A 17,472-nucleotide genomic window follows, 5' to 3' on the forward strand; every position below is an offset into this window, starting at 1 on the left:
AGGGAGTGAGAGGCCAAAGGTCGTTGGAAAAACACCATCAAAGCCGATACCTGGTCCTTGATGGTACTCAAGGCCAATTTCTGTTCAACCCATCAATTAAAAAAAAGGTTAAGATCTGATCCAGAAGGAGCAAGGATGAACCCCAAGTGACTCACACCACTCAATATACGTCTTCCACATACAATGGTAGATCTTCCTAGAAGTAGATTTCCTAGCTTCCAACAGCGTAGGAATCACTGACTCAGACAAACCTCCATCCTTCAACACCTGGCATTCCAACAGCCAAGCCGCAATGCCAGAGACTGTAAAGCAGGATGGAAGATCGGTCCTTGGGACAGCCGATCCTCCCTGAGAGGAAGCCCTCCAAGGAGCATCGGCGACCAGCCGTACCCGAATGGTGTACCAAGATCGGCGAGGTCAGCCTGGACAAAATCCCTTCTGCTTTGATTCTGCACAGGAGGAGTTGTGGCAGAAACTTGAGAGGGCTTGGGAAAAAAAAAATAAGATAAAAAAAAAAAAAAAAAAAAAAAAAAATCGGTCAGCCCACTTTAGAATTCCGGCTACTTACCGAGCCAACCAGGACACTACTTGTGCCCCCATGGTGATGGACATAGACCACAGCCGGCTGTGGCATTGTCCAAATTAATTAGTTCCCGGACACCCCTGAAGATGAACTATCCAATGAGCCAGACAAAGGCTGATTGGCAGAGTCCAGACTGCCTATTAATGTTCTGGAACTCCGACCAGAGTCCAGACCCCCCTGAGTACATCTATGCTGAGGACACCTTCCCCCCCCCCCCCCCCCCGGACAAGCTGGCATCCGTGGTAACAACAGGAGGAGAAAGGATTTTTCCTGTTGAAGTGCAAGAGAATGAAGCCACCTCTAGCGATCCTGGATCCTTGTCCCATTTCACCAGAATCCCTTTAGCAGAGATCTTGTGTGGACCTGTGCAAACAGATTGCCTCAAGGGTGCACACCATAAGGCCCAGCACCCGCATGCAAGCCCGGAGGGATGACCGTTTGCTGAACAACAGAAGCTGAATTGCCTCCCGAAAAGTCTGGAGATTTTCCAGGAGGAAGAAACACTCTGGCTGAGGTCGAGTCCAGAGTCAGACCAAGATAGTTCAGTTTTGGTGGACAGAACCAAAGCAGACTCCTGAAAGTTCAGAATCCAACGAACTCCCTCAGAGTTCACAGAGCAATCTCCAGTTGTCCATCAGAGCAGTCGTAGACTCCACGCGCAGAAGATAGTCTAGGTACCCTATTACCGTGATCCCCCGCCGACTCACACAATGCCAGCACCGGGGGCCAACACTTTTGTGAAGACCTGAGGAGCAGAGGTGAGACCAAAAGGTCCATGCCACAAACCGATAATGCTCCTAGCCCATGACAAAACAGAGGAAGCGTTGTTGACTGATACATATTAGAATGTGCAGGTAGGCGTCCTCAATGTCGATAGAAGCAAGAAGAAATCCCCAACGTAGGGACGCCACTACCGTGTGGATGGACTCCACATGGAACTTCTGTACTCGCACCAGCAGTTTAACGCTTTGAGGTCCAGAATTGGACATAACCTGCTTCCCTTCCTAGGAACTGTAGAGAGGTTTGAGTAAAAACCCCTGAAAACCTTCCGAAGGAACAAGTCTTGCACTACCCCAAAGAGACCCGTGAGTGATCTGGGGACAAGTGCAGGTTGGAAGGGAAGATCCTTTCAGGAGGATAAGACCGAACTCTATCTCATAGCCTGACTGAATAACTTTGTGGACCCATGTGTCCTATACCAGGGAGGTCCATGGATCTGGAAACCAGCGAAGACATCCCCCCACCCCAGATATGGGTGGGCGCGCCCGTTCAAGCAGAGGCAGCCTTGTCCGCAGGTCTGGAAGAGCCTGCTCATGGCTTGCCAGACCAGGTCCTCTTGGAACCTCCGGTGGAGGCCCTGACTTTTGATCCCTTGTCTTGAGACCCTGAGGGACGAAAAACCTCTTTTGAGCCGAGGAGAATGGCCCACGTCTACGATGGGGCTCCTTGCCCTTGGTAGCCTGCGGTAGAGGAGAACTCTTCTCCCCTTTGAGACCCTTAATGATGTCATCCAAAGAAGCTCCAAACAGGCAATCCCCTACAAGGGGGGGTCAGATCAGATAAGGCCTTCTTAGAAGTCTGGTCTGCAGACCAGTATTTCAGCCAGATAATACGCCGAAGGACCACTGCTTATACAGACAGCCTAGAAGTCAAAGGAGCCGAATCCAAGAGGTATCACAAATAAACTGTAGCCCCTGGACAAACTGATCCGCCAGCTCTGCAAAAACAAGGGGAAGCCGTTTCCCCTCCAGGTCCCCGTGTAATAGTTTAGCCCACTCGGTCAGAGCTTGCGAACCCAGGGCAATAGTAAATATCGGCCTAAGTGCCGAACCAGCCAAAGCAAACATATGGCGGGCCAGAGCCTATGCTCTCCTATCAGCAGGATATTTAAAGGCTGGGGACTCCTCAGCCAGAATGAAGGTAACTTTATTTAACCCAGAAACTGACGAGTCCACTACAGGTGGGACCGTCCACCTTTAACGCAGTTAATCCTCATAAGGACACCGCAAGCAAAAAACACTTAGGAACCACTGCGTTTTGGACAACCCCACTGTTGTCGTAACAATGTTGTCAAAGTAAGCGGAAAAGGGAATACCCTTGCCACTTTGGAGGGCATGTGGGTGCCAAAAGGGACCGGCGCCTCCGACGCAGCATCAGCCGCAACCTCCTTTTTAAAGTGTGACACACTGACACAAACAGTGCATCCACCAGCTTTTCATGCGCAGCTAGAAAGCAGAGGAAACATCCTCACTACCTGAGCACTGGTGCGTGGACGCAGACCCAGTAGGGTCGCTATATACTAAGCTCACCTAGAAAACATAGCAATCAGGGGAGGTCGCCAACTGCGTACCCGCAAAGGGGACGCTGACCAAGGGACCACCTACTGGACCCCGCAAAAAAAACAAGGCGGTCGCCCTCTGAGCCCTCCATAGAGGGCATAACAGGAAATAGCCCCCTTAAAAGGGGCCGCCTGCCATGACGCAGACGTGCAGGCAGGGTACCCTGATGGTTCAGCAGTGCTAAAAGGGGCAGGTGCCCCACACAATAATGGCGGCAAGGCTGTCATTAAAAATGAAGCGCCCAGTGACCACCAAAATTTAGAGGGGCTGGGGGGGGGGGGGGAGGAGGGGAACCTGGGGTCCCATCATCCCAGGGAGGGGCCCACCTCCACCCTAAAACCCTCCAGGAGAAAGGGGGGGGACAGCTACTTCCCATACAAGGAACAGAGTGGATATAGGTATGGACAGACCACTGCTTCATCGTAATGTGGGTGCTTTCGGCCAGGAGGAAATGCTGCAACTCAGGCTGAAGCCAGTTTGTACGCGCCCTCGCGAGATGTTTAACTCGCAGGCCATCCCCCTTCTAGTGGGGCTATGTCGTGGCTGACCTAGCGCGGAGCAGTGGTCTGCATGTGCTCGCTGGTCGGACTGGGGGGACATTAGGAATCTAGATTATCTAGTGGCGCCTAGTCCGACACCTGATTGTAGATCACACAGGAACAAAATAATAAAGAGAGGAAAAAAATTCAACTTAAAAAAAGAAAATTGCCAGGACCGTAGAACCCAGCAAGGAACTAGGTCCTTACTCCTGACTAAGCAGAAAAAAACTAAGTGCCTATAGCTGAGAGTGGGTGTATACCCCTGGGATATTGCATAGGGGTCAGGTTCCTCCTTTCCCTGTCCAGAAGCACTCTACTAAGGAGCTTAGTGTCTCCTGGGCTTTCCGTCATCAAGTGTCAGTGATGCAGGTTTGCAAAACGGCCACTTGGGCGTTGGTGCACACTTTTACAAAAACTTTTATAAAGTGGATGTGTTGGCATCTGCGGATGCTTCTTTTGGCCGCAAGGTTTTGCTGGCTGCTGTTTAGAGGACCTGGTCTTCTTTGAGGGTGTATTGTGTTTTTCAGGTGAACTCCAGTTGTTTATGGTTGAGCTCCATGTTACCTGGTTGGCTATGGTTAGCCTTGGGAATTTTTTTCTGCTTTTTTCCTACCCCTCATGTTTAACACAGCTTTGAGATGTCCCAATGGTTAAGAATCACAAGCTGTTTCCGTCAATGAATGAAAGAGAAAATGGGATTTTTGACTTACTGTAAAATTAATTTCTCTGATGTTCATTGATGGACACAGCACCCACCCCTTTGTGGAGTTGGCTTTCTTCTGACTCTGCTTGTAACTAAACTGAGTGCCTATAGGCGTAGTCAAGCTTTTTTCTGCCTAGTGTCCTTCAGTAGGGGGCAGTATAACCCAATGGTTAAGAAGAATTAGGAGCTGTGTCCGTCAATGAACAAAAGAGAAATAACCTTTTTTAGATTTCAATGCACAAAAACAAATTGCTTGATAAAATATAAAAGAGGATGTTACGCTGAGTAAATAGATACCAAACAAGTCAAATTGTGCAACGGCAACAAACTATGTAAATTTTATTATCCATAGGAGACACTTTAAAAAGTCTTGTAGTTGTACACCCCAAATGGAAAACCGAGGGGAAGATTAACTAAAACTGGTGCACACTGAATCTGGTGCAGTTGTGCATAGTAATTAATCAGCTAACTTCAACTTTACTTGTTCAAATAAGCTTTGACAATAAAGCTGGAAGCTGATTGGTTACTATGCACAGCTGCACCAGACTCTGTGTGAACCAGTTTTATTCAATGTCCCCCATAGGTTAGGAGCGCACTGTTTAATATAAACAATTTTTTTTTCTTCTTTTCTTCATCCTTTGCTGCACCTTAGTGCTGATGTCCACCAGCAACATTTAGCCACTTCCTGCCACAATCACTGGGCGTATAGCCCTGATGCATGAAGCATTCAGCTGTGAATGTGGAGGATGTAGGTCAGGACGATGTGGGTGGTGAGAAGACTTTACTTTTGTTGAACACAACAATAAAGGCCTAATGCATGCTGGACAATTAGCCCCGATGCATTGGGCTCTGGTGTTTACCTGTGTCTGGAGGGAACAAGTGCACCGTCCAGCCTAACTGCTGGCAGCCTGTCCACTAAGAGTCTGACAGCTGTTACGGCTGGACGGATACTGCCATAAACACATGTACCGCTAGGTGCGTCGCCTAGCCCCCTATCGCCACAGCAGCTGCCAGACTCATAGCATTTGACAGCCTGCCAGCAGCAGGGCTGGATGGTGCACTGGTGCCCTCCAACCACAGCTAAATACTAGAGTCCCATCCACCGGAAGTAAATGTCCAGCATGCATGAAGCCTGAATTGTTGTGGTTAGCAAAAGTCAAGTCTCGCCACTCGCATCATTCCACCCTGCATCCTCCATGTTCGAAGGATATTTTCTGTTTGAGGGCTTTATAAAATATATTTCCTGAGAGTACAGGAGAATATTACACTGACTAGGCACACTCAGAAAATAGGCATGGGTGATCACTGAAGCTGCTTGCTACATTAGTCATAATTAAAAATTAGAAAAAAACGTGATAAAGAAAAAAACATGAGTACTGCTGTATGAATGTTATTTTAGGGCACTTCCAAACGAAAACGGTTTGTGCTGGCACAAAATAAGCATAGATTTAGTCTGTGTTTGCCAATACGATGGGTATGTTTTACACACTATGTTCATTTTTTACTGCTATTTGCATTTAGTTACTAAAGAAACCGCAATAATCTAATTGGTATGAAAAACAAACCTGTAAAAAAAAAAAAAAAAAATACTCAGGGCTCCCTCTGCTCTTGTGATTAGCTTCAGCAGTTCACAGATGGCCTTTTACTGACTATCTGGAGTTATGGTCCGTACACACAAAATCAATATTGTTCCTGCACTTTTCTAGGGACTGCAGAGAGCACAGCACTCTCTCATAGGTGTAAGCAATTGAATAAATAAATAGTGCCGCGCAGTATAAAGCGCTCCAAATGGGATATGTACGAATGCGTGTAATTATCAATCAGTGAATAAATATATTTAGAAGTGAAAAAGTTTTTACTTCAATATATTTATTCACTGATTTTATAAATCATTTATTCGCTGATCACGTTTGCACGTTTAACACTTTGAATCATGTGTTGATTGTCATTTATTCATTTTTATTTTGAGGTTATTTTGAGGTTGATCACCCTGTTTATATTGATAATTACACGCATTCATACATATCCCATTTGGAGCGCTTTATACTGCGCGGCACTATTTATTTATGGTCAGTACACACGATCTTAAAATTGTATGAAAAATACCATTATGTATTTGGCTGGACCAGTTTTATTATTTTTTTTTTTTTTTCCAAAAGCAACTAGGGTATTTTTCTGTCAATATTACTAATCAGAAAATATGGTACATACATGTAAATAATGGCGCTCACAATTATACATGAGCATCTTCCCAAATACCCCACACTCATGCTCAAAAAAATATACCCATGCGTTCAAGCACAAGAATGAGTATAACAGGTACAAAATATTTTGAAATACAGTAATATGGGCAGAAACATGCCACTGCTGGGAGTGCCAGGCACTGAACATGTGGCTGTATGGCCATACACCTGTAACTGCATCTATTTACAGTTGCAAACAGTATTTGCTGCTTAAGAAAGCTTTAATATTCAATAAACAGTGTTCTCTTGTATGTATGTAGTTGGCTTTAAGCCTGTAGCAGCATCTTTTTTAGAAGACACTATGAAATTAGCATCTTCTCTTTATCTGCTGCACAGCGCTCTTGCATTGAGCATTTAAATAAAATACAATACAGGCTATTGTAATTGTAGACCAACCAATGCACAGTTTTATTGAATTTTATACAAAATAGAGTTGAAGGAAAAGGAAAATAGAGCTCCCCTTCTGTTCATTTCAATCCTTCACAATTTCATTTTCACATCATTAGTGACCAGGCTGCAGAAAGCCAGGTGCCTGCATGTAAATCAAGTTAAGGCTCTGCCAGCAGCTGATGCAAATCTGTTATGCAACAAATCAAATCCTCCGCTCTCCTCTCAAACAAGCAAACACAATTATGTGACCAGTGTTGCCTGAAATATGTCAGGAGAATAAAAAACCTTTGTTACGCACAGGACTCCTGTGCAATTCGCACCGGAGCCGCTCCAGAGATAGGTGAACCGCCTCCATAGAGAGCCGGTCACAATCTCCTGACATGCGAATTGGATGCGGGGAAACCCGCACCCAAGTCGCAATAGTGTGAACCCAGCCTCAGTCTTGCAGACAGTCGTGCAGTAACTGACATCTCATTTGGCTAGCATTGTATAGCGCACACATCACAAAATGGCAGACCGCGGCCCAAATCCGGCTCCGGCTCGAGTTACCGTTTCATCCTGAACGGCCACAGTCCTGCCATTTAAGAGCCTGATCAGCTTCCCTCACTGCTGTCATCCTTATCGAGTTGTTATTGGTGGTAGGGAAGCTCTGCATGGACAGCAGGAGGGGGACATCTGAGGCAGTACAGCTCTGAATGGAGGTCGGTAGCTGGCAAGTTAATTAGCAGTTGATTGGTTGCTAGCAACCAATCATGAGCTGGTTACCAGAAAAAGTTGTGCAGCTCCCATCCTCCTTCCTGAGCTGTCCTGCCACCGATGTCCCCCAGCTGCCTTCTGGGCTCCATGCAGAGCTGTCCTGTCGCCGATGTCCCCCTCCTGCCTCCCAGGGTCCATGAGGACCTGTCCTGCCGCCGATGTCCCCCTCCTGCCTCCCGGGTCCATGCGGAGGTGCCTTGCTGCCGATGTCCACCTCCTGCCTCCCAGGGTCCATGAGGACCTGTCTTGCCGCCGATGTCCCCCTCCTGCCTCCCGGGTTCATGCGGAGGTGTCCTGCTGCAGATGTCCCCCTCCCATTGTCCAGGTTTAGCTGCCCTGCCTCCTATGTCAGCTTTTTATGTGCCTCCTGTCTTCAGCCCTGTGTAGGTAGGACATCAAAGAGCTGTCACTGCTGTGAAGGATATGTGGGAAGCCGAGGATGATTTGAAGGGGGGCTGAGGCAGGAATCTAGAGGAGGGGGGATTTTAAAGGGAGGGGGAGCTGAGAAAGGGAATGTAAAGGGGGGGGGGGGTTTAGGACAGGAGTGTAAAGGGTGAGGAAAGGAATGTGAAGGGGAACTGAGGACAGGAATGTAAAGGGAGGGGCCAGGAATGTGGAGGAGTAGGGGGTGATATAAAGGGGGCTGAGGACAAGAATCTGAAGAAGGAGGAGGTGGGTGATTTTAAGGGGGAATGAGGTAGCAATGTAAAGAGGGTTGAGGAAAAGAATGTGAAGGGGGAGGGGGTGTGACGAGAGCAATGTGAGGGGGGTGACATAAAGGGGGCTGAGGACAGTAATGTGAAGGAGGAGGGGGCCGATATAAAAGGGGGAAGAGAACAGGAATGTGATCGGGAGGTGAGATTAATGGGGGGACTGATGTGAAGGGGGCTATGATGTAGAGGGGGATTGTGATGTGAAGGATCTGAGGCTAGGTTTATATCACTGCTACCTGTGTTCTGCATGGAGGCTGTTTTAGATGCAGAAAAAGCAGTCCCTGACCCTATTTTTTAAAATTGCGCTGCACCAAGCTGGTTTGGCGGTCACAAAAATAAGCAGCGTTTGCACGATGCTTCAAAGTGCCATTAGGAATCAAACATGCGACCTCTGCTGGAAGAAAAAATTTTAGTGAATGGACCTCTGAAGAGGCTAAGTTAGGCATACTTTGCTACCAATCATTCTTAATTAAGGTACTGAGCAGGACCAAAAAAATAGGGCATCAAATGCTGATTACCAGGACCTTTATATACCAATTAATTGGAGAAAGGTTCAAGATCAAAACTTTCAGGGCATTATAGGTCTATGTGGAATGGACACTAACGTGTGGCTTTACTGACATGGTGTGCTATCAATGAAGTAAATATACAGCAACACCTAGGATCTGAGCCAAAGCCAAATGAGCTCACGTGTTGCAGTGTAAGCCCAAAGCAATGAAAATTCAAAAAAACAAGAAAGAAAAATTATACAATTCCCAATTCCAAAAAAATTGGGACTCTGGGTAAAATCTTTTTTTCATAAAATTGTAAAATTTCTCAGTTTAAACATTTAATATGTTTTCTATTTTCTATTGTGAATAAGATATGGTTTTATGAGATTTGCAAATCATTGTATTCTGTTTTTATGTAGAATTTTACAGTTTTTTTTTAAATAGGGGGTATAGTAATTATATGTATGTAGCACCCTCCTAGCTAGGTGCTAGAGAGTGAGTATAGATTTTGGCTCTGTCTGCCTATCAGAGGAGAAGCAGGTAAATTCAATATTTATTCCTCTCTGCTTAACAGAGAGCAGGATCTGTGAGTTAGGTCTGCTCAATGTGCTCAGTGTGTGATTCATATGGTCCGAGGGAGTGTCCCCACTGATCCAATGGGGAGGCACATTGGATAATGGAGGAAACTTGGCCAATGAGTACACAGGCTTTTAAACAGCATCAGCCGCACAGTATAGAAAAAGTCCATATTAGTCTATGCATGATGAAAAAGTGCAACATATAGGGCTGCCATTAGATGATACAATAAGCCAAAGGTTCCAACAAAGCTGGGAATAAAAAGAGAGAAGAGGCACCTCTAAGTGTAGACTTTAGTACATTTATTAAGATGTAAGAAACACTCACATCGGTTAAGGATTACAATTGTGATCCTTAACCGATGTGAGTGTTTATTACATCTTAATAAATGTACTAAAGTCTACACTTAGAGGCGCCTCTTCTCTCTTTTTATTCCCAGGGATTGGCACAGAGTGCTGTCTGGGTGCATTGTGGGGTGTAGTATAAAAAGCCAGGGGCATATGTGCATGAGGTCTTTGGCTGGTGAGCAGAGTCCTGGAAGGAGAGTGGCGGCTGCTTCCTCTTCTGCAGTGGTTGGTGTATGGTCACAGGCAGTCAGCCTAGTGATCCAGAAGTGTGGAGCTGAACCCAGAGGTCCAGGAGAGCTGACTAGAAGGAGTTGAGGCACTGGAGAAAGCAGTATCGTGAGTACAGAGGATTGTGCCTAAGGGCCTGACCAGGAAGGGGGCCACTCCGGAATAAAGTAGTCAGAGGATGGGTGTCAGCTGGTGGATAGAAAGGGGGTACTAGGCGAGTGCCCTGAAGATAAGTACTTAAGAAACATTACTTCAGAATCATCTGGTGGCAGGATGAAGCTGCGGCCTGGCCACATTCTCAGATAGAAGTCCTCAGCACTGTTGGACTATCCCACGCATCACTTCTCCCATCCCAATATCAAATAAAAAAATAAAAACAACAACCCCTAAACTGTTCATTGACTGAGCCAAAAAAGTAAAGTGTTAAGATTCCGCATGCAGTTGCTACGGGTAACCCAGGGGAATCCAAAAGTGTGAAAAACCAGCAGCCCTCAAGGGGGCAGTGTTACATATGTGTGTGTGTGTGTATATATATGTATACATATAAACACACACACACACACGTGAAACAATTACAAATATTACAGTGTGAAGTTCACTTACAAAAAGGAAGTTCCACTTTTCCTCCTCCTTCTCCTCTATCACTTTTGAAAAAAAGAATTTCCCAGGAGTGGGTACCTAGTTTTGACAGGTATCTGCCCCCATTTCCGTTCGGCTCAGATCATCAATATTTTATATTGGGCAGACTAGATGGGCCAAATGGTTCTTATCTGCCGACACATTCTATGTTTCTATGTTTCTATCAAAGAATAGCACCATCAGCGCATGCACAGTGGGAAGCCAGCTGTGAAGCCACAGGAAGTCATAGCCCCATCCCACAAGCAAGATGGTGGCACCAAGGACCTGAAGAACCGGCCGAGTTGGGGACAGTGCTGGATCCTTGGACTGGTAACTGTGTGTTTTATTAAAAGTCAGCAGCTACAGTATTTTTAGCTGCTGGCTTGGTTTTCTTTTTTTTAAAGATCCTCTTATTTTTAAAAGAACTGTATGTGGTACTGTTGCCCCCTTTAGCATGGCATAGCCAAACCGGTATAATCTGCAAATCATAGTCCTGTGCATTGTATTAATAAAGCAGAACTATACTGCATCTGAGCACTACAAACCAAAAACACAAACTCATTTTTAATATTTAAAGCAAACTCATCCATGTTTTTATTTTCTTGAGAAACCACTCTGAAATATACCCCCTAGTCCCACGCATTTCTGTGCGTGCCAATCTTGATTAAGGGCAGATGATTCATACTTTCTGGAATCTATCTGTGCTTAGCTTAGGCATGCAAGCTGGAGGGTGTGCTTAGTTGAGAAATTCCTTCCCTCCTCTACCAAACACTCTTGCGATGTATGACATAACTTGTCGAGACCTGGAAACCAAGAGGGAACTGAAGAAATGTAAAAAAAAAAAAGCCTAAAACAAATAAATATGATATACTTTCCTATCTTTTTAATAATGCTAGCAGCATAAGGATTCAAAAATAATCACTGTTGATTGAGAGAGTGATGTTCCACTTTAACGATATACATACCGGCCGTACATCTCCACAGGAGTTTGTAAACTGCCGTGCCAGCCCAAAATCCAGCATAAAACATTTCCGACAGGTGCTGGGGAAACGACCCATTGCAAAATTTGACTGTAAAAACATACAGGAAGAAAGTCATATAATATAAAACAAGAAAGAAATACATTCATCAGCTCACAACATTACAGGTGAACTCTAGAAAAAAATGAAACAAATGTATCTTAAAGTGCATACAGGGAACAATGCCTACCTGCTTAGGTCTTCAGTTTGTCAGGTCAAAACCAGTCCCCTTATCAGTAATCTATTTGGCAAACCTTTCTGCTCACCTATTGAGATAGCCTCTAATAGATGTGATTGGGAATAGCTCTATTTGCCATCACTTAAATATAATAAAGTGTCCATCCTTAACACTTAAGCCCCAGAAGATTTTACCCCCTTCCTGACCAGGGCCTATTTTGCGATTCGGCACTGCGTGACTTTAACGGACAATTGCGCGGTCGTGCAACGCTGTATCTAAACAAATTTGACGTCCTTTTTTTCCCACAAACAGAGCTTTATTTTGGTGGTATTTGATCACCTGTGCGATTTTTACTTTTTGTGCTATAAACAAAAAAAACAGCGTCAATTTTGCAAAAATAACAATATTTTTCAAATTTTTTTATATGAAATTCCCCCCCAAAAAAAGTAAAAATCAAAATTTAACATTTTGGGCCAATTTTTTTTTTACCATATGTCTGGTAAAAAAAAAAAAAATCGATTGGTTTGCGCAAAAGTTATTGCGTTTACTAACAAAGGGAAAGATTTTTGTCATTTTTGTTGTTTTTTTTTTTAACGCGTAATGGCGGCGATCTGCGATTTTTTTGCGGGATTGCAACATTGCGGCGGACAGATCGGACCCTTGACTGACATTTTTGGGGTTACCAGTGACAGTAACTACAGTAATCAGTGCTATACATATGCACTGTTACTGTAAAATTACACTGGCAGTGAAGGGGTTAACTTTTTTTTGAGAGGGAGGGGTTATGTGTATCCCTAGGGGCGTGATTCTAACTGTGATTGGCTGTGGCTTGAGGTGTAGGAACAGTGATCAACGGTCCTACATAGTAGAACCGTATGATCACTGTTTCTACACAGGGAGAATGACAGGCGGCTTGTTTACATCAGCCGCCTGCCTTTCTCCCTCTCCACCTGACGATCGCGAGTGACCGGCAGACATCGGAGTTCCGCCGGTCACACGCGCAGGGGGTCCGTGACCACGCGGGAGCGCGCCTCCGGCGGCGCGCGCTCGCTCCCTAGACCCTCACAGGCTAGCGACGTAGATCTACGTCACTCTGCCTGTGAGGGGCTGACCGCCGACGTAAATAGTCGTGCGGCGGTCGGCAAGTGGTTAAGGTTCCTCACTGCCAGCAATCACATACAAACCTAACTGTACTACGAGTCACCAACCTGGAACGAGCATGCACGAATTAGGTGCCTGGCACTGCATATGCACATGCCTGGTCCAAGTCATTAACTCAGCTGAAGGTGATTAAAGTACAATGACCTCTCCAGAGGCGCGACCCCGGGAGGACGTCATGTGACCCGGATCAACGAAAATACCGCCCGGCCATCATTTTGCTATAGGCCAGGCAGGTTAAAAAAAAGAAGTTGAAGAAAAAAAAAAAAAGAAAAGAAAACTCCTTTAATAGTATATTTAACAGACCAAAACAGAAAAAATAAAAGAAGCATTTGGAGAATGTCATACATACACGTTAACATATTCTATTCCTTTTGAGGGAAGTTACAAGAATTAATTTACCAGTAATTGTCCAAAAAAGTATTACATCAAACTTATCTCTTTAACCTTGCAATTGTTAATTTATGCTACAGTACATGATGTTCCACGGTTGTTGAAAACACTATTGAACAGATCAGTACACCCTTTTGGGATAAAGGTTTTACATAACTGATTAACAGCTGATCATTGTAAGCACCCCTGTTAGTATTGTTTGTCTCATCCCTCTAACTGCTACTTTGGATAGCTTGGTCCATTAAAAGAAGTTGAAAATATAATAGACTTACTTGCTGGATCACCAGGTAAAAATAGAGGTAAAAAAGACTAACAAAAAAAGCAAATGCAGCCATCAAAAGAATTAGTGAGCTGCAATTTAATACATTTTTGTTTTTGGGTATAATGTCGCTTTCGATAGTTTGCAGTCATGGCCAAAAATATTGGCACCCTTGCATTTCTGTCAGATAATGCACTGCTTCGCCCACAAAATTGTTGCAATTACAACTGTTTCGGCATTCTCATGTTTATTTCTTTTGTTTGTATTGCTATGACAAAAAAGTAGAGAAACAAAAAGCCAAATCCGACACATTCCACGCAAAACTCCAAACAAAAATTTTTCACCTTCTGAAAATTGTAGGAAATAATTGACACTCTCACCACCATGCTTGAATGTAGGCAAGACACACTTGTCTTTGTACTCCTCATCTGGTTGCTACCACACATGCTTGACACCATCTGAACCAAATAAGTTTATCTTGGTCTCATCAGACCACAGGACATGGTTCCAGTAATCCATATCCTTAGTCTGCTTGTCTTCAGCATACTGTTTGCAGGCTTTCTTGTGCAACCTCTTTAGAAGAGGTTTCCTTCTGGGATGACAGCCATGCAGACCAATTTGATGCAGTGTGCAGCGTATGGTCTGAGCACTGACAGGCTGACCCTCCAACCCTTCAACCTCTGCAGCAATGCTGGCAGCACTCCTATATCTTTTTTCAAAAGATAACCTCTGGATATGACGCTGAACAGGTGCACTCAACTTCTTTGGTCGACCATGGTGAGGCCCGTTCTGAGTGGAACCTGTCCTGGTAAACCGCTGTATGGCCTTGGCCACCGTGCTGAAGCTCAGTTTCAGGGTCTTGGCAATCTTCTTATAGTGCAGACTATCTTTCTGTAGAGCAACCATTCTTTTTTTCAGATGCTTGGAGAGTTCTTTGCCATGAGGTGCTATGTTGAACTTCCAGTGACCAGTAAGAGTGAGAGCGATAACACCAAATTTAACACACCTGCTCCACATTCACACCTGAGACCTTGTAACACTAACGAGTCACATGACACTGGGGAGGGAAAATAGTTAATTGGGCCAAAGTTGGACATTTTCACTTAGGGGTGCACTCACTTTTGTTGCCAGGGGTTTAGACATTAATGGCTGTGTGTTGAGTTATTTTGAGGGGACAGAAAACGTACACCGTTATACAAGCTGTACACTCACTACTTTACATTGTAGCAAAGTGTCATTTCTTCAGTGCTGTCACACGAAAAGCTATAATAAAATATTTCCAAAAATGTGAGATACTGTGTAATATATATATATATATACACACACATACATACACACACACATACATACATGCATACACACACACACATTATATATATATATATATATATATATATATATATATATATATATATATATATATATATCCCCCATAGTTTGTAGGCGTGTTAACTTTATGTAGCAGAATACATATTGCCCTAAATTTATTAAGAAATTCTATTTTTTACATTTATATTGGATAAGTTTTATAGCAGAAGGTATCTTTTTTTTTTTTTTTACAAAATTGTCAGTCTTTTTCGTTTATAATGCAAAAAATAAAAAAAAGGAAGCAGTGATCAAATATCACCAATAGAAAGCTCTATTTGTGGGAAAGCTCTATTTGTGGGAAAAAAGAACATACATTTTATTTGGATACAGTCTCGCACTACTGCGCAATTGTCAGTTAAAGTAACGCAGTGCCCCATTGCAAAAAAATGGCCTGGTCAGGAAGAGGGTAAATCTTCCGGATATCAAGTGATTAAGCTTTGACAAAAAACCTGGAAGTAGATTGGATTCTATGCAGAACTGCACCAGATTTTGCAATTTTTGTAAATCAACCCCAGATGCACACAAGCAGCTTTTTATCTTAAAGAAGTTGTACAGTCTGAAGGTTTTTTTTATCTTAATGCAGCAGCCTCCCCAGCACCTCCCAATACTTACCTAAACCCCATCTCTATCCATCGATGTCTACGAATCCCTCGGCGGTCCGGGACTCTCCCTACTAATTGGCTGAGACACAGCAGCTGCGCCACTGGCTCCCGCTGCTTTCAGTTAGCCAATCAGGAGAGAGAAGGGGTGGAGCTGAACAGCAGCTCCGTGTTGGAATAGACAGACGGAGCTGCAGCTCGGCTCAGGTGCCCCCATAGCAAGCTGCTTGCTGTAGGGGCACTCGACAGGTGGGAGGGGCCAGTAGAGCCAAAGAGGAACCCAAGAAGAGGAGTTGGGCTGCTCTGTGCAAAACCAACTGCACAGAGGAGGTAAGTAGAACATGTTTTTTTTTTAAATAACAAAACACAAGACTTTACAATCACTTTAATGCATAGAACGCATTAAGATAAAACCTTCTGCCTTTACAACCACTTTAATACTTGAGCTATTAGCCAGCTGCTCTAAATATATCTCGTGACAATATCTCCATTCTTTTTCAAACCAGTACACATAAGACAATTTCACATTTTTTGGCGATCTCTTTCCGATTCTAATGTATGTTTTTTGTGCCCATTTAACCATAAGCCCCACCCTACCTGTTTTGTTATCAAAACTTTGGTTTTACTACACAGTTTGAGTATAGATATATATATATATATATATATATATATATATATATATACATATATATACACACACACACACACATTATATATATATATATATATTATACATACACACAGGCATACACACACACACACTTTTTATATATTTATATTAATAGATTTTTCATATGTAATTTTTATTGTATTTATGATATAAGGGAGTACTGCGAAACTGTTTTTACTGGGATAGAACTGACAAAGGGCAGAGATCTATAGTTAGAGGAAGAAGATGAACACATCAGAAGGGTCATTTATGCCATCACATTACCTACAGTGGCATAACAAAGTAACACAGTTGCTATTCTGACATTACAAAAGTGAATGAGACATCACATTACTTATTGTAATATCACAGTAAGAGCCGTGACATTATATAGGTTTATGGTATCATAATGCCATTGCTACCAGTCCAGTTGTCCCTTGTCAGACAGTAGTGGGGATTTCAAGAGGGGGGTGGAATAGAATTCTGCCTCACTTCATTTAAACCATAGGAGAAAAAAAAAAAAAAAAAGGATCTACTGTAAGAACATCCAAGTTTACACATTTGTACTCACCGGTTTAATGTCTCTGTGAAGGAACCCTACAGAATGAATGCTCTCGATTGCCTCCAGAATTTGCCTTCCAAGTCGTAGCATGGTGCTGATCGAAAAAGTGCCCCGGGACTGGCTGCGGCGGAGATCTGCCAGGTTCCGACCCTGGGGAAACAAAGCAGAACCATTAAACACCACATGAGGACATACAAATGCTAGTATTGAGTATTAACAGTAGAACTGGTGAAGTAATATAATCAGCACTAACAGCTATTACAAAAATTAGTAGAAGGAACAGAAGCAAAGAATGGATTGTAAACGTACAAGAATAGTGAGACGTTCTACTTTCAGAAAGAACATTGGTCTGTGGGGAAAAAAACACCAGTAATATAGTAACAATGCAATCAATATTTTAATTAAAGAAAACAACTAAATGGTAGCAATCGGGTGCACAGGTCCCCTTCTTCCTAAATAGCAGTGCTCAGAAGGGGCGCTTGTCTAACATTCCCTTATACATAGCACAGGAAGCACACAAGCATGAGATATGGGGATGCATCAAGCAAATATGATTTTGGCTTGCACAAATTGGTATGGTTGCTTTAGTAATGGGAATTTATGTCCCAGAAATCTTTAGTAACCATTTCCACATCTTACGTTGGCACATACATATTACATATATTATTTATTTCATCTTAGAAACCCCTAACTTTAAGGTGACCCGGTCAACAAAAGGTTATTTCTACAAAAAAAGGGCAGAAAGTAAAGAAGAGGCCTTT

The 17,472-nt window shown here is 43.6% G+C and overlaps 1 protein-coding gene across 2 annotated transcripts in view; it reads right to left on the reverse strand.

The window, feature by feature from the left end:
- Window positions 1-17,472, reverse strand: part of TTBK2 (tau tubulin kinase 2) — a 252,244-nt gene that overhangs the window by 58,772 nt on the left and 176,000 nt on the right. For both annotated transcript variants that reach the window (XM_082275498.1, XM_082275497.1), the window contains exons 5-6: window positions 16,721-16,861; window positions 11,492-11,596 (exon numbers count right to left, since the gene is read on the reverse strand). In XM_082275498.1, the coding sequence (XP_082131624.1) occupies window positions 11,492-11,596; window positions 16,721-16,861 (246 nt within the window). The remainder of the gene's footprint in view (window positions 1-11,491; window positions 11,597-16,720; window positions 16,862-17,472) is intronic.

The sequence above is a fragment of the Pelophylax lessonae genome (assembly GCF_965119305.1).
Source record: "Pelophylax lessonae genome assembly, chromosome: 13".
NCBI lineage: Eukaryota > Metazoa > Chordata > Amphibia > Anura > Ranidae > Pelophylax > Pelophylax lessonae.